At 37.1% G+C, this 18,875-nt stretch overlaps 1 protein-coding gene across 2 annotated transcripts in view; it reads right to left on the reverse strand.

The window, feature by feature from the left end:
- IntS3 (integrator complex subunit 3) overlaps positions 1 to 2,005 on the reverse strand; it is an 82,413-nt gene extending 80,408 nt beyond the window's left edge. The window contains exon 1 of one of the 2 annotated variants that reach the window (XM_081734068.1): positions 1,824 to 2,005. In XM_081734068.1, the coding sequence (XP_081590194.1) occupies positions 1,824 to 1,898 (75 nt within the window). In that variant the 5' untranslated portion in view covers positions 1,899 to 2,005. Of the gene's footprint in view, positions 1 to 1,609; positions 1,733 to 1,823 lie in introns of those variants that run through there. The other variant, XM_081734069.1, reaches the window with a different exon arrangement.
- Between the last annotated feature and the right edge of the window lie 16,870 nt (positions 2,006 to 18,875).

Raw genomic sequence — 18,875 nt, forward strand, 5'->3', positions numbered from 1 at the left:
ACTGTTGTTTACCATAATGATCAATGATTTACCAAGTTGTGTACAAGCTCAATCAATATTGTATGCTGATGACTCCACTTTTGTGAACATAAACCACGATGTAGATAACCTTGTACATTTGGCAAATAGCGTTCTAACTGAAGCAAGTAAGTGGTTTGAAGCTAATTGTTTTCATCTCAATAGAAGTAAAACACAACACATGTTATTCAGCTTGAGAGAAGTTCCAAATATTGACATAACAAATAGTGTAAAATTTCTGGGTATTTATGTCGATAGTAGGTTATCATGGGAACCACATATTCAGTATATAGCTAGTAAATTATCTAGAGTTGTCTACCTTTTGAAAAGACTGAAACACTATGTGTCGGATGGTTACGTAAGAACTGTATATTTTGCATTCTTTCAAAGTATTGTCTCATACGGTATACTCTTTTGGGGAAATGCTTCACGTATCAATGATATCCTATTAATACAGAAAAAAGTAATTAGAATTATGACAAATTCACATCAAACAGCGCATTGTAAACCTTTATTTAGAAATTTGAGAATATTAACTGTGATAAATTTGTATATATATACAGCTATTTTGTTCGTGAAAAACAGACTACCTGAATTACAGTGCAGATACAACTTGCATTCGTACAATACAAGGTACAATAAACTCATAGATGTACCATATAGGAGACTCAATAAGTCGAAGAACAACTATGATGTAATAGGCATAAAATTGTATAATGGGTTGCCAAGTGAATTATCTTCAAGTCCCATGAATGTGTTTAAGCATAAATTATATAATTGGCTAATAGAAAGACCGTTTTATTCATTAGATGAATACTTTACGCAAATTAAATGTGAAAGTTAACATTGTAATTTTGATGTATATTTTGACGTTGTCTATTGCCATAATTGGTTCAAGGACAATAAAATTATTATTATTATTATTATTATTATTATTTAACGCATATCACATGTCTTGTGCACATGGATACTTCTTACTATTGCATTACGTAGAAAATTTATGGTATTTCATGTAGAAGTGGTAACAGACCACAGAAGAAAAGCAGATCAGGCTGTATTTACAGTTTATATTGGAGTGTGAATATAACACGATCTGGGTTTCCTCTGTGTTGTATTACCACTTGCACATGAAATATGGTATTTTTCTTTCTTCGGTTTTCGGCGATCCAAATGCCCAACACTATACCAATGAACACTCCGCTTGGTAGAATACTATCTTAAGAACTCCAGTCACCTAAATAAAGTTTCAAATACTCTTTTCTTTTATGATCTACCCTTTCGGATGTTTATCGTTCCTTACAATTATTACTTATACACCATAAGAATACGCCCTTGCACTTCTGAAAATGTCCCGAAATATAAGTTTCAAAACGAAAATAATATAGAAACATGGTAACTATAGTTTTTATATATTCCTGTTACAAATATTTAAAATAGTGCAAGGATGTACTCCCTTGCACTATTATAAAAAAACATTTGTAACACCGTGCAATAGGAATCTACACTCAAAACCGGTACTATTAGCATTTCTTGTAACATTTCACTTCCAATTGAATTAAAACACTGTAACATTCACAATTTATCTATTTACAATTGATAAACGACATCTTGCGCCTAAAAAAGGTTACAATCCAAGTTGCTCTGTCGTTGTTACGAATGGGCACATGTATATGCCATAAAAGTTTAAAGCATCCTCCATCTACCCCACTAGTGACATCTACCGATTATCCTATATATCCTAATAGCGGAGCCATTATGGCTGCCACCATACATTGAAAGTCAATAGGACTATACGATTATTTTACCTCATCTTGATCGTCCCTACTCTCAACAATTGATGTAACAAATAGTCTGGAACTTGTTGTTTTCACCTGCTCCATTCCTTTACAAAGGGACAAAGAGTTTCACACAATCACGAGTTTTAAATGGCTCACATCCTTTCCCGCATCCTCCTCTTCTCGAAATGCTTGCTAAGGTAGCGGATGAATACAAAGATGTGACATTTTGTGTAAAACGGTGAGAGCAAATAGTTCAACATTACCTGGCACAAACCCAAAGAAAGTGTAGTACAAATGACATCTTTATAGTGTGATACCTATTTTAATATGCAATAATTATTGTTAAGCAACATTTACAATATCAAACACAAACGGAAATAACGGTACCTATGAGACACAATGAAGACTTTTTTTTTTTTATTGCTAATGAGTGATGACAACATTTGTTCAATGTATATAAAAGTAGTTGCGTGTGATTCTCATGTGGTCAAACAACTATTTTTATTTATCGATTCCAAAATTTACACATCGAACAATATCAAGATTGCGAGAATCTATTTTGTTTTTTTGTTTGAATGGCAGGGCTTGGAGGGGAGAGAGCATTCTGTAGCAGACAACTATTGACGATGACGAAGTCCACAAAGTCACTTTATAGTACTATTCATCCGCGATGAACTGTTCTACGGGTAATATGTGTGTGAAATTTACCTCCCGTAAATTCTGTTCAAAGGGAGCTTTGTATTTCAGCTATGATGAGCGGTGCAAGTATGAGAAAGCTTTACTTATTAAGGCTGAGTAAGCATAACCACGTTTTTAATCACAATATAATATGATAAAAGTGAAGGAAAGAAAGAGATTTAGAAATTGAATGACAAATGTTATGAAATTATAGACTTAAAAAATAAATAAAACAAGGAACATATTACTTAGTAAAGAGGTAATAAAAAAAAAAAGGTGCCTACTTCCCTAGCTATTACTTAAAATACGAAGTATTTTGCAAACGAGGGAACATACGATATTGTGCGCATCAGCTATACATCTGAGGGTCCGGATCACTGGCGGATCCACGGGGAGGGTGGTGACGGCGACCCCAAAGGCTACATTCATGTATTCCTCTAAATCACACATTTTAATACTTAATTCCAAAGGCGTCATTTAGGGGGAAAGGGAGACGATTGCCCCTGATTTGAGAAACACATGGGACGTTGAACTGAAAGATTTTGAGAAACATGCTTTTTAATAAATTGAATACTAATAATAAAAAAAAAAAAACTGAAACCCAGATGTCAATGGACATAATCTGGTGCACCTTTTTACAAAATCTGAAATTGTATTGCAGCTTCATTCTGATTGGATGTAAAACTACTTATTTCAATCCCACATCTTGGATGTATTCTCCCCCCCCCCTCCCAGATATGTTGTAATAGGTCAAGTAAAAAACTATTATTTTCGGTATAAAATATAGCTATCATCAGAGAATTCTTTGTTCCTCCGCTTTCTACGAAGAAATTAACGCTAGCATCGTCACTGTTGTAAAATACCCATCTATAGTGCGAGAGGTCCCTGGTTCGATCTCAGGACATGTGAGTTTGTGATGGACAAACGCTGTGTGCATTGGTATTTTCGGAGTTCTTCCGTTTTCTCCCGCTTTCTTCATTTCACCATTCCGTTCATTATCATCATTACCGTTTCGCTTAGCATCGAATTATCTCTCTCTCTCGATACACACATACACACACACACACACCGGATCTACCTATAATGAACACTTAGGACTATTCTACAAAACAGTCATGCAAGCCACAGAATGTGTATATATATATATATATATATATATATATATATATATATATATATATATATATATATAGGGGAGACTAGGGAGGTATGAGACAAAATTCACATAAGATTTTTTTCCTTTGTAACCATGAGCCATACTTACATAAATTTTTGCCTTGTGTTAGTTTGAAGTTTCAGCTATATAAGTAAATTTTATTGAGTTCCGTTTTGCGTTACGAAGAAAATTATTCACATTTTTCTGACACTGTCCGAAATGTCTCAAAACTCCCTAAGTTAGGGAGGTCTGAGACATGCGCAAGGGAGGATTGAGACAGTAAGCAAATTTGCATATATTGACAAAATTATGTGGCTTTATTGACAAGCAGACATTTAAAAAACAAACATTTTAGATTTAGAATATAATTAAGATAATTCTTTGTACTAGGACTAGAACGTGCTTTCGAGACCAAATATAATCTAGACCTTTATACATGCAAAATTAACTATGTGACCATCTTCAGTTAGAGAATGTAGATGTGAGAGAGAGAAAGAGCAAAATTATAATGTTTGTATGATAATATACTCTATAATATCTATGATTAAAAATTCTAGAAAAACAATGATAAAAAAGAAATCCTGTAGCCCATATGTGAAACATTAATGAGACTCCGACTTCCAGTCAGGTCCTTGCCCTGTTTAAGAAATCATCGAAAACTGACAAAAGCTATAGGATCGATATGAATTCCACAAGTGAGACCATCTGTGCGCTTTCACGTGATTCACAGAAACAAACGCAAATATTCTCAATTCTACGAAAGAAACCGAACCTTACTTGCTGTACAAGGACCTACTTATAAACGGGCGTCTTTAATGTTCATTATTATCGCAAATTAACGTTTCCGAAAGAAATTGAGAAAATGGCATATTTCTTCATTCTCTTATTTCCTCCAGAACACAAGGGAGGGGGCAGCTTATACAAAATGTCATACAAGGGCGCATTTGCCAAATCTGGCACATCAGGGTAATTGAATTTGCTTCTCCCCTTATGGCGTAAGAAACTTATTTCACATTCTTGATAACCATGGGAAACCATGTCCAACATAATGAACGCACGTGTTCTTAGTTGTAAAATTTACGACAAGGAAGTCACCAACTTCAATATCATCCATACAGTTCACTTCCATTCCGTAGTTGTGTTCACCACTATCTTCAGATTCTATTTCATCATTTGAATTACTTCAATTTCCTCACTGACACATCCAATGGCTGAAGTCTGTGACTTGTGTGTGGAGGAATCGATAGCAATATTTTATATTTATTCGTGACTTTCTGGATGAAAGCTATAGATATATGATTCTTGTGGTTATCTAATAGTAGCAGAACTTTTCTTTCCTGAGAACAGCCTGAATGTTTAACGAAATGATCAAAAAATATGTAAAAATTTCCTTTGTCATCCAACCAGATACGTTAGCGGCGCCTGAACTTCCAGCTCGAGAACCAGACAACATATCCCGTTTAAAGGGAACGCGATGGAAAACAAAAAACGGAGGAATGATGTTTCTTGTGCGTTCACTGGGCAACACATTGTAACTAGTGAACCTCTTTCAGCTGATGTTGATTTACTAACTTCTTTAGCTCATTTTTTGCAATTATTTTTGGAGGTTTGTGGCATGTTGTAACTGCAGTTTAATCAACATTCCATATTTGATGAGGCTCAGTCTTTTCTTTCATCAACACTTGCTGTAGATTCGTAAAGAAGGATGAATCATTAGCTTTATTGAAGCTAGTAGCTCGAGATAAGCTTGTGGCTTGAGGAGTTCTAAGCAATAGATTGGGATATCTAAGCATAAACCCTAAATACTAACCATAACCTGCTCTTCGTCTTTCTTCCCATTGAGGCGGCATTTTCTTCGGATTAGCTAAAGCATATTCGTAAGCCAGCTCACGCACAGCCAATACCAAAGTCCGTAATGGGTCTTTGCTGCAGCAAGAAGTGCTTCTTCTCTATCAGAAAAAAAATCTGGGAACACTTCCTGTTCAGAACATAAGATATAGTTTCATCGGGTGCACTTTCTTTTGCTTTCTTCACATAACGAGAAAAAGTTTGCTTATCTACTGCAAATCTTTTTACGGTTGATCGTAGACCTCTGCCATTAATTACTTCACGCAAAGCAACTTCCATGATATGTCCTGGGACTGTGACGCGATCAGTTCGTTTCTTCCATCGAAAAGACATTGTAGTAGGTTCCTAACACCGTTACCTGTAATGAAAAAATACAAAATTGCGTCAAAATCGTTGACTAAGGCTAAAGGACTAATTTAAACAACTGTTTAGCCTGTATGGAGAAAGACTTTTAAAACTATTGTTTTAACCTATTTGGAGAACGATTTATGAGTAAGGTGAATAAAATATCTTCCCAGTTCCCCTGTAAACTTGTGAAAATAAAACAAATCATTTTAATTTCCTGAGGATCCCTCCTGTAACTTTTAGATTGGAACAAGACTATTAGAGACTTAAGACTTTAATTTTAATATTGCAATAATATGAATGAGTAAGTGCTGGGCTCAGTATGAAGCAAAGATCCTTGATTTTCAATCCCAATCACCCAGTTTCACTGCATCAAATCAAAAATTGTTAATTGCTTTCACATGTATGCTAGTTATGCCCTGTTAGCCTACTTACGTTAACACAAAAGTTTGACTGAAATTCCACCTTCGGTAAATAAAGGAAATATCTCGGGTGCTGTTCAAAACATCTATAACCAAAAACACTCAAAAAGCAGTCAGCGAAACTCCGACACGGAAAACACCGAGAAGGCGAACGTTATATTTCTAAACGAGTCTATCTTGAACTAACCTTACCTTACCTTCCCTTCGCTACTTTAACCCGACATAACCTAACTGAAATTTTGACCTGCCAATGTTTGGTGGTTCGTTGTCTGTCTCTCGAGTGACCTATGAAAATGATAAAACGAGGAATCGTTTTCTATCTTTTCGTATCTAATGGGAACTTTTCAAATTACTAACTAAGGCTCACGTTCTTATTTTCTCTCCCTGTTTACTAGGATTGCATTAAATTCAATACTATCTTATTAGCAAAATAAAATAAATAACAATCATATCAATCAACAAATGATGGGAGAATTGGGACAGTCATTGGTAGGGAGGCTTGAGACGTCTCAATCCTCCCTCCTAAAGGTGTCTCAACTCTCCCTTTCCCGCCATTTCACAGTTTTTCCTTTTTCGTGTAAATTACTTCGTTTTAAATTACATTCCGAGTGTTTCGAAAGAGCATTGGAATTCGTGTCTTTCAATGTACATATAGTAATAAAACAGAATCCAGTTCAATACTTGTTGAATACATTCACTAAGTAGTAGCCTACATTTACTCGACCTACCTGAAAACAGTTTTTTCACTCTTCGCTCTAAATTGTAGCGTCTACCTCTTTTGATTCCAACTCAGCAAATGACTATCGACGGCCCTTATATCCTGCAGGAAGAACAACTTCAGTGTTGCAAAGTGAACAGAATTATAACCATTGTCTCATTCCTCCCTTGTCTCAAACCTCCCTAGTTTACTATATATATATATATATATATATATATATATATATATATATATATATATATATATATATATTAAGACTATTCATGGCTTTGGATTAATTGTTTTAACAAAAGAGACACTGACCAAAGCTTAAAACTTTACTTTAAAATAAAGTAAAGTTTTAAGCTTTGGTCAGTGTCTCTTTTGTTAATATATATATATATATATATATATATATATATATATATGCCTACGGCCCAGAGTTGGCGTGGGTCAATGAAAACTTGACCTACGACCCACTGACCCACCACCCACCGTGACCCACGACTCACCATGACCCACTCTGACCCACGACCCATCACCCACCGTGACCCACTCTGACCCACCACCCGCGGTGACCCACCACCCACCGTGAACCACTCTCATCCACTTTGACCTACTCTGACTCACTAAAATCCAATCGTCATCAACTCTGAACACGATTCACGGCCTCTTCTGAACTGACTCAAGAGTTTACACTTGTAATAAAACAAGACTGTGAAATTGTCACTAATCGGAGTTTGAATTTCTAGTCAATCCCTCAAGCACCACTCTGTTACAATAACGGTGGATCTGACCTTTATGATATAAAATGGTAAAGTGTTTGTCAGTGAGGAAATTGAAACATTTCGAGGTGGGGGGAAATTAGTGTGTGCCTAAAATATACTTGTACTAAGAGAGTATTCTTGCAAGTGTTAATTTCTGAACGCATTCCACAAGAAACTTCTATTCGCAGGAAAATACCCCTGTACAATATGGAAAAGGTTATAGTTTCTCAGTTCACTGTATTTTTCTCACAAAAGACTTGAAAAATCAGTTGCTCATAGTGTTATAAAGGTGTTCGGGTACGCTATGTGAGACCATTTCCATAAAGTATGCTCATAATTGTAATTTGTGTAATCACTAAAACATCACGTTAAATTTAAGTTACAAATATGCATAATTCCAATTATTATGAATATTTATTCAAAGTAGTTTACCTAAAGCAAAGAAGAGACTTACTAAAATTAGGTACAAAGTTGAATAACACAAATAAGCCATTAGTAATACAAGTATACATTTTCCGTAACTCGTAATTTTCCACCTTAAAACAAATCTGAAATCGGATTTATTTCCTGTTGGTAACTTTTTGACGGTAAATCATTTGCAGTGGAATGATGTCCATCCTTCAGCCAAGAAATAACTAGCTCGTCTACTTTGAGCTTGTCTAGCGGTGGGCCATTAACATTGATGAGCAACAAGTTAGACAATGTTTGAGCACTTAATCTATTTCTAATATCAGTCATCTGTAAATTCATAAGGGGAAATCCCCATTCCCACTCTGTCATGGAAATTGATAATACTTCTACCCGATTTCTGCAACTTCTCATCGACAATCTACTTGTTAGACTTAAGTCTGATAACAATTTTTCTTGGTCAGGTTTGAAATACTCAGCAAGAAGTATCATCTCTCTATCACCATACAACATCTTTTCCATATCGACCATGTCAGTTGGCAATGTCAACCCATGTAGAACAAAAACTTCATCTACCACGCCTTTGATAGGGAATCTTGTGAATAAATTATCAATTAAAGCCTGATAAACTGATGATTTCTTATTTGTTTATAAATTTAATTTTTGTATTTACACATGAAGGTTTGATACCATTACCAAGTTCTCTCCCCCGTCTAGAAAGCGAAAGGGAACGAGGTTCCTGGAAAGTGTTCAGAGGTGAATGGGAATTTCCCTCCTTCTTCAACTTCAATTACCACACTGATGTTTGCCATGTGCCAAATTACGATGAATTTGAATTAAATTATCATAGTATAATTATTTCCTTGTTGAATTATTAATACTTTTCAGTGGAAAAAAGGATGAAATTTGAAAGTTCCAAGTCAAAGTAAAGGGAAAAAAGTGTAAAATTTTCCATACAATTATGCGTACAATCCATACTTAAAATTTCCGTGTAATTAAGCTTACAGTACAAATTTTATGCCTATTTTTCTCACAACTTTATGGGTTGATTGCCCTGTGCTGTAAGCGCTCCATATAATAAACATAAGCTTCAGCAATTATTATAGCAGAAAGTAATGATTATATATGAAGCCAAGCACTGTATTTTTTGTTTCTGATTTTTTCGATAACATCGATCGTTTTCGATCAGTTTTACAAACCAACTCACTACCAATTTTCCATATATAGAAAGTGCCCTCCCCCACATAAAGGAGAATTTTTAAAAAAATGCTAGGACACATTCTGTTTATTTTCAATAAAGAGTTAATACACTGAATTTCAGCTCCGTAAGTTTAACGGCTTGCGAGACACTCATTTTTTTTTTCGCAAAAATTCGGATACTCACTACCTCCTTAGGATATTATGCATTATAATAAAAGCAATATAACATCCCAATTTGGATTAAGGTCTAACTATATACCAAAAGTAATTTCATTTGACTTTGCAATTTGACCGTGATGATCAGCACACATAGTTACATTCAATTTTTTTATATAATAATTTATATATTACAGTGATTCAAAAATGTATTTTTCCAGTAGTCAGCTCTAAAAACTCACAGGCCTCGAAAGCCAAGTTGTAGTGTAAGTCCTATTGCTATTATTACAATTAAAAATATCAATATCCAAAAGTGCCTGAAGTTCTTTTTTCACTTGGTTAGATATACTCACCTCAGGTAAGTAGACAGAAACAAGTGGAAAAGGAAGGGAAATGAAGGTCTTGAAAGTAAAACGGAGACAAATTTACCAGTCTTCAGAAGATACTGTCTACAATGCAGTGAGCAGAGATGGTCGGTAGATCATACTGAGTCGGTTGGTCGCAGTGGGTCATGGTGGGTGGTGGGTCGCAGTGGGTCACGGTGGGTGGTGGGTCACAGTGGGTCATGGTGGGTGGTGGGTCGCAGTGGGTCACGGTGGGTGGTGGGTCACAGTGGGTCATGGTGGGTGGTGGGTCGCAGTGGGTCACGGTGGGTGGTGGGTCACAGTGGGTCATATGCTGTTGACCCACGACCCACTGACCCACTCAGAAAACTTGACCCACTGACCCACTCCATCTCTGCTACGGCCTACTTCTTGAATCGTCCCACGATAAAGTGCTTCAAAATAGAATTTTATGCACCGAAATGCGTTATGTGACATATTTTTCGTCTCATATTTTGCTTTGTACAGTGGTTCTCTTATCACTCAATATTAAATTTCGGCTGAGACCATTTAATTATCTCATGTTACCATTTACTATGAGAAAAAAATGATGACATGGATTCAAGTAAAAATCAAGAAAAAAAACTTGAAGCTCTTGGGTGCAACTAGTGCTCTCAAACGGGTCGGGTCAGGTCAGTCGGGTTACGGGTCGGGCCGGGTCAACTCGGATCGGGTTGTCGGGTCGGGTCAATCGGGTCAGTTCACTTTGGTCAACTGAGTTTAGGTTGAGCTTAAACTCGGCTGGAGTCGAAAGCTGCTGTTTTTCACTAGCTGCCTAATTAAAAATAGCAATTTTCAATGGTTTTATAGAAGCCATAAATCTATTTTGAACACTTGCAGCTAGTGTTTTTATGGTAAATACTTATTTTTGTGCTTGTGTGTACTTTAATTTTTAAATGTGGAAGATTGATTTTACCAATCGACTGTAATATTAATATCTACGCCAATATGGAGTCTGGATTTAGAACAAAACTAGAAGTTGTTTAAGCAAGGCCAAAAGAAAGATTGGATATGGATGACCAAGCCCAAGCAGGGCCACGGTAGCTCAGTGGTAGAGAATTCATCTCTGGTGCATGGTGTCCATGGTTCGATCCCAGCTTGTGCTAAGTGGGCTTTGTGGTGAAGAAACGCCGTGTAGTGGGTTTTCTCGAGGTTCTCCTGTTTCCTCCCACTTTCTTCATTCCACCATTGCATTCATTTCTCATGGTCACCATATCCCTTAGCCTCGGTGCAGAATCGAGGGACCTTAAACTGAATATTTCATTTTATTTCACCAAGCCCAACAACATCGATACAAGAATAAGATAGATTGGATATGCAAGACGAAGTGCATAGTAATCTTGCTCTTGGCCTTGTTTTGGTGATCACCAAGTAGCGATGAGCATATTTTCTTCTTTCCATATAGTATGAAAGACCATAATCAAAATCACACTTGGTCTTTATTTGTACCGATGAGGCGAGCATTCTTGGCTCTTGTATAGCATGAAAGACCACCAAGACTACGAAATGCAGGACCAAGACTTGACTGTGCAAGACAAAGAATAAGACGCAGTATTGATGACCAAGACCCAGGGTGCGAATTGTTTGAATTTCATTTGTTGGGCTGAAAGTGATTAAATAAAATTAGTACTTTATAATTAATTATCATACCGTATTTTTAAATTTTAACTTACAAAATTCAGAGTATATATCTTCTTACTTGCAACTATATATACTGTAAAATACGTTTTAATTACCGAGAAAGAAAAATCAAAGTGGCGCGGGTACCGGAATCATAAGAACCTATTTTGGAATGAAAGTTGAAGGGTTGGAAAAATCACAGGTGTTCTCCCGTTTCCTCAACCCTTATCATTGTAGTTAAACGATTTCCTTTTGTTTCCGCCAAGAGACTCTTGTTGCTACCTTCCAAGAAGAACCCCTGCCGTCCGAGCAGGTGAGAACACTGACCTTGAATAAAAATTTTGTCACATAGAACTAAAGCAAGAAAAAAATAAATTTCTCCGACGTCGGACACTGGTATCAGTTATAAAAAGAAATAACCAAACCTCAAAAGTGCCAAATATTCATTAAGATGCATATACAAATCCCCCGCTTGATCTAGCTAGTGGTTAACGTGTAAGACTTCGGTACACGTGGTCCGGATTTAATTCCCAATGGGAGTGCATTTTGGCGTTCACCCAGTGTTGTGACCATAGTGCTCTTAAACGGGTCGGGTTGACCCGACTCGGGTCAGGTCAGCTCGGGTCGGGTTACGGATCGGTCGGGTCGGGTAAATCGGGTCAGCTCGGGTCGTGTTGTCGGGTCGGGTCAATTGGGTCAGCTCGAGTCGGGTTGTCGGGTCAGGTCAATCGGATCGGATCACGGGTCGGGTCGGGTCGGTCTTCAACCCGACCCGACCCGACCTGTTGAGAGCACCAGATACAACTAATAGTGAACTTCTAGGGAAAATTAATCCAATCCTCGAAAGGTACAAAATTTCGTTTCCCATGAAGTTCAACATAAACTGCTTCTTTTTTCGGTACAGTTTTGATCTAGGGCTATGCGACATCCAAATTTTAATATCGAAAATCGATATCGAAATATAATCAATCGAGATATAAAACATATCGAAATGTCGATCAAAAAACAAGATCATCTTTTGAGAAGTCTAAATACGCATCATCATAGGTATTCTGCCTTTATTGGCAGGTCACTTGCTGCAGCTGAGAAGCTTCCATGCTCCACGGTCCTCCGCTAACCTTTTCGTCTTCACGTATGATCTTTCTGTTTTAATATCATCCATTAATTGTAGTCTCTTTCGGCCCCTCCCTCTCCTTCCCGCCACCATACCCTCTAGGACGTCCCTCATGATACAATCTCTTCTTAGGAAATGTCCCAACCAGTTTCTCTTCCTCTTCCTAATAATATCTAAAAGTGTTCTTTTCTCACCCACCATTTCTAACACTCTCTCATTCGTTTTCCGCTCGACCCAACTAATTCTTTTCATTCTTCTCCACACCCACATTTCGAAGGCTTCCAGTCGATTTTCGTCACCTTTACGTAATGTCCACGTTTCCGCCCCATACAGTACAACACTCCACACGAAGCATTTTATGAGTCTTTTTCTCAACTCTTTGTTCAAGGTCCCACAAAACAGACTTTTCTTTCTTTTAAAGGCTTCTTTCGCCATTCCTATCCTTGCTTTTATTTCACGTTCGCATTTCATGTCATTACTAAGAACACTACCCAGGTATCGAAAACTATTCACTTGTTCTATTTTCTCCCCTCCTACTTTTATATTTGACACAGATCCCTTCGTTCCAATCACCATGGCTTTTGTCTTTCTAACATTTATTTTCATCCCATATTCCTCAAAGCCCTTTCTAATTTTTTCTAACATTTTATTTATTTTCTTTTCAGATTCTGCAACAAGCGCCATATCGTCTGCAAATCTTATACATCTAATCATTCTACCTCCTACCGAAATGCCATCATCATCATGTAGGCTCTTTTTCACTATTTCTTCTAGATAGACATTAAATAGTGTTGGCGAGAGGCAGCATCCTTGTCGAACTCCCCTTCCAATTGCACTCTCTTCCGTCAGTTCTTCCCCTATCCTAACACTTACTTGTTGGTTCATGTATAAGTTTCTTATGAGTCTTCTATCTTTCCATTCCAACCCTATCTTTGTTAGAACTCCCAACAACAATTCCCAATTCACGCGGTCAAAGGCCTTTTCTAGATCAATAAATACAACATACACCTTTTTCCCTTTTTCTATAAACCTTTCACCGATCACCCTTAATAATCCAATAGCATCTCTTGTGCCCTTGCCTCTTCTGAACCCGAACTGCTCTTCCTCAACATCTTTATTTGTTCTTCCATATAACCTTCTGTTCAGTATTCGGAGCAGAATTTTATCTGCATGAGATATTAGACTAATAGTTCTATAATCCTCACATCTCTTTGGGTTCGATTTCTTAGCCATCGGTATCATGATCGTTTTCAGAAAGTCTCTTGGCCATTCTCCTGTTTCATATATTTCACTGCATAGTCGCCACAATTCTTTCTTTCCCTTGTCTCCTATATTTTTAATGAATTCAATTGGAATATTATCTATTCCTGTTGCCTTTCCATTCCTAATCTCGGATATAGCCTTTTGAAATTCATCCCGAAGAATACTAAATCCTTTATCATCCTCGCCTACTTCATTTTCCACTTCAACAGTTAGGCTACACGGTCTATCCCTACTCTCATATAAGTCTTCAACGTATTCTTTCCACCTTCCTATGACCTCATTTCTCTCGCTGACTACCTTCCCATTCTTATTTTCTACTGTCATTATAAAACTCCCTTGTTTCCTCCGAAATTCCATAGATTTCACCTCCTTGTACATTTCCTCATATTTCCCAACTCTTTCTAATTCTTCTATGTCCTCGCATTTTCTTTTGTAAAACTCTTCCCTCGCTTTGTCTGTTTCTCTTTGTAATTCATTATTTAACTTTCTGTACATCTTTCTGCCCTCTTCTGTATCAACCTGTTTCCACATCTTCCTCTCCCTCATTTTCTGCAACATCTGCTCCGTAACCCATGGTTTCTTAGCAGTTTTGTGTTCGCGGTAACCTACTGCTTCTTCTACAGCCTGCTGTAAGCAACGTTTAATATGTTCCCACCGTGCGTTACTACCTGCGCCTATCCTTTCCTCGTTTGAACATTTTTCTTCGAATTTTCCAGCGAAAATATTTCTTATTTCCTCGTTTTTCAACTTTTCAGTATTCAACACTTTGTTACCTACTTTTCTTCTGCCTACATTTTTCAGTTGAATATCTACTTCGGCCAGCACAAGATTATGATCAGAGAAAATATCAGCCCCGGGAAGGGTCTTCGCGTTCTTTAAGCTGTTCCGATACCTGTCCTGAATCATAACATAGTCTATCTGATATCTTCCGCCGTCTATTGGTGATTTCCATGTATATCTTCTTCTCTTGTGCTGATTGAACCAAGTGTTCCCAATTACTAGTGAATTCTGTCTACAGAAATTCACCAGTCCCTCTCCCCTTTCATTTCTTTCGCCTAAACCATATTTGCCTACGATACTACTTTCCTGTTTTTCTCCCACAACTGCATTGAAATCTCCCATTAGAATTATGCATGCACCCTTCTTCTCCCTATCTATAATTTCTTCTATTTTCTCATAATTTTCCTCTACTTCTTCATTTGCATGCGAAGTCGTCGGTGCATATGTCTGTATCACCACTAGATCCTTCGTTTTTCCTTTAAGTCTTAACATCATAACTCTATCATCAATAAATTCTACTTTCACTACCTTCTCCTTTAAGCGCTTTCCAAGAATTATTCCTACGCCATTATGACCACCCTTTTCATTACCTGAGTAAAACATTCTATATCCTTCGCTGTTCAATACCCCATTACCTTCCCATCTAACTTCACAAACTCCTACCAAATCTAAATTATTTTGTTTCATTTCTTCTTTAAGATTTTCTAATTTTCCTCCCTGTAACATAGTACGTACGTTCCATGTCCCTATCCTAAACCTTTTGCTCTTCCTTGTCTTTCTTTCTCTGTTTGTCTTCCCCCCATTATTACTTTCTCGTCCAATAGTCCTTCCCAAGCCATCCCCCTCCCGGAGATCCGAATGGGGGGATATTTTACCTCCGGAACTACATTTTGACCTGCGAAAGACCATTGTTCATATGTTCTCTTTTTGCTGCCAGCAAACCAGGGAAAATAGAGTGGTGGTTTCCCGTTGCCTTCCACCCCGCAGTATCCCAGCCGTTAAAGTCACTCTGACCACGCCTGGGACTAATGTCCAAGTTGCCGTACCAATCACTATGATTTCCGCCAACTTGGCTACTGGAGAACTGCTGCCTTCTCCCACAACACTCTTCGTCTGGCTACTCCATTTAGACCAATTCGGTAGGGGTGGCCCTTCTGGTAGTGAACTACCACCGACACAGCTCTAAATTTCACTGTAGCACGCAATCCTAGTTACATGAAAAATAAAGTTACAATTGAAAATTCTTGCATGCATAACAATTCACTCTCTTTGTCAGTCCTCTCGTCCCTAGGCCGTAATCCAAATTGGGATGTTATATTACTTTTATTATAATGCATAATATCCTAAGGAGGTAGTGAGGATCAGAATTTTTGCGGAAAAAAAAATGAGTGTCTCGCAAGCCGTTAAACTTACGTAGCTGAAATTCAGCGTATTAACTCTTTATTGAAAATAAACAGTGTCTCCTAGCATTTTTAAAAATTCTCCTTTATATGGGGTGGGGGGCACTTTCTATATATGGAAAATTGGTAGTGAGTTGGTTTGTAAAAATGATCGAAAACGATCGATGTTATTTAAGAAAACAAATTAGAAACAAAAATTACAGTGCTTGGCTTCATATATCCATTGCTTTCTGCTATAATAATTGCTGAAGCTTATGTTTATTATTTGGAGCGCTTACAGCACAGGGCAATCAACCCATAAAGTTGTGAGAAAAATAGGCATAAAATTTATATTGTAAGTTTAATTACACGGAAATTTTAAGTTTGGATTGTACGCATAATTGTATGGAAAACTTTACGCTTTTTCTCCCTTTACGTTGGTCTACTTACTTTGATTTGGAACTTTGAAATTTCATCCTTTTTCCCACTGAAAAGTATTGATAATTCAACAAGGAAATAATTATACTATGATAATTTAATTGAAATTCATCGTAATTTGGCACATGGCAAACAGCAGTGCGGTAATTGAAGTTGAAGAAGGAGGGAAATTCCCATTCACCTCTGAACACTTTCCAGGAACCTCTTTCCCTTTCGCTTTCTAGACGGGGGAGGGAACTTGGTAATGGTATCAAACCTTCATGTGTAATTACAAAAATTAAATTTATAAACAAATAAGAAATCATCAGTTTATCAGGCTTTAATTGATAATTTATTCACAAGATTCCCTATCAAGGTAGATGAAGTTTCTGTTCTACATGGGTCGACATTACCAACTGACATGATCGATATGGAAAAGATGTTGTATGGTGATAGAGAAATGATACTTCTTGCTGAATATTTCAAACTTGACCAAGAAAAATCGTTATCAGACTTAAGTCTAACAAGTAGATTATCGATAGGGCCTGTAAGGCTCTTAGCTTTTAATATGATTTTCAGTTTAGTGTTCCTTTGAGCAGCCAGGCTATATGAGACGTGGATCTACAGCTTAATGTGGGATCCGAACCATATGAGCTCCTACCTGGAATCGAAACCGGATCTCCCACCCTTTTAGATTTTGAAACCACAGATGTAAGCAAAAAGTGCGTTTTGACCTCATGTGTATTTTTCTTGTAAATATATACAAGAAAACAAAAGTGCGCAATAAAGGTGGATTTATACCGAAAATATAGGGAAAACATTGTTAACAACAAGAATGTTATGTGAGTAACAAAATGTTAATAACAATGTTACTAACAAAAAAATTTGTCTTCTAATGAGGAAATTTGAAAACATACGAATTATGAACAGTGACATTGTTAATAACAATTTGTAATTAACATTTTACAAATTCCGTTTGAAATTGGTAACATGTTAATAACAACTTTGGAATTTTGTTAGATATATAGTGTGAAGTCATTGTGCATTCATGGATTAAACAGAGAAGATAGCTCTTGCTGCATCCTAGTAATAAACAGGATGGTCACATCCAGGGACATATGCATGATTTTCTTTCGGGGAGGGGGGTCCAACATAAGTTTAGCTAAGAAATACTCTGTACTACTCAGCGGTGCAAATCTATCTTCAACATTGGGGGGGGGAGAAGGTAAGACCGTTTCTTTCTTTCTTTTTCTTTTTCTTTTCTTTTTTTCTTTTTCTTTTTCTTTTTTTTTTTTTGTTAACTAATGCTCAAAATAATTGTGAAGTTGAAAACAGTCCTGTGGAGGATCAGGAAGCAGAGTTGTCTTCAACATCGGGAGGTGGGCAGATTTGAGGCTTATTCTGGGGGACATCAATTTTATCTGACTTTCCTTTGTGGCAATCGGACACAAATCATCACATTTTTCCCCCAAATAACACATTTCAAATCGGATTATTGTTGGGACAGTCCCCCCAGTTCCAAGATTGGAGGGGACATGTCCCTCTCATCCTCCCAGGATTTGGGCCAGTGGTACTACTACTACTACTACTACTACTGCAGCAGCTGCTGCTAATTATTCTTAGACTTCAAACTATGCAATACGTAAGTGTCGAAAGTCTTAGAACGGCACCGTCTTCTTTAGCCTAGACGGCATAAGCGTGGGACATAAAACTGAAAGATTTAATTTCTCATTGAACAGCATTGTCCGTCCGCCTGTCTATCGACAGATATCAGAGCAAAACGGTAAGAAATACCGAGAAACTTTTTTTCTGCAATCGATTAAGCCTTCCAAGAGTATGTTCATTCTCTTCTGTTAATCCTCTTTTCAAACTGGATGTGATTCAAATTAAGCATTTCCGATTTCAAATTTCATCGCCGTAGAACGAGCAACTAATACCTAGAAAGCGAGAAGCAGTTTTTTATGAACGATTCAACGTCTCAAGGCAACATGCTAGGACTATCTGCAATACTCTACTAAAACCAGAAGTTGTTCAAAATTTACTATTATTTCCGGTTTCAATACTGATTTCCACATAGCGAAAATGGTAAGAAATGTCGATTTTGCATTCGTTTTAGCGTCCCAAGAACACATTCTGCCTCCTTCGTTAGCCCTCTTTTTAAACTGGAAGTAGCTCAAATTAATCATTTCCGGTTTCAACGTTTGTAGTCATAGACGAAAACAATAACACTTAGCGACAAGCCTTTTTTTTTTTTTTTTTTTTTTTTTTTAAGCAATTCAGCGTCTAAACACAACATACCATGACTATTCGTAACACTCTACCAAAACCAAAACTTGTTCAAATTTACTATTTCTTTCCGGTTTTAATCCTAGTTTTCACAGAGTAAAAATGGTAAGACATATCGAGTTGCGGTTTTCTGCAATCGACTCAATGTCTCAAGGATAGA

This window comes from Thermobia domestica, chromosome 12, assembly GCF_964235325.1.
Source record: "Thermobia domestica chromosome 12, izTheDome1.hap1.1, whole genome shotgun sequence".
NCBI lineage: Eukaryota > Metazoa > Arthropoda > Insecta > Zygentoma > Lepismatidae > Thermobia > Thermobia domestica.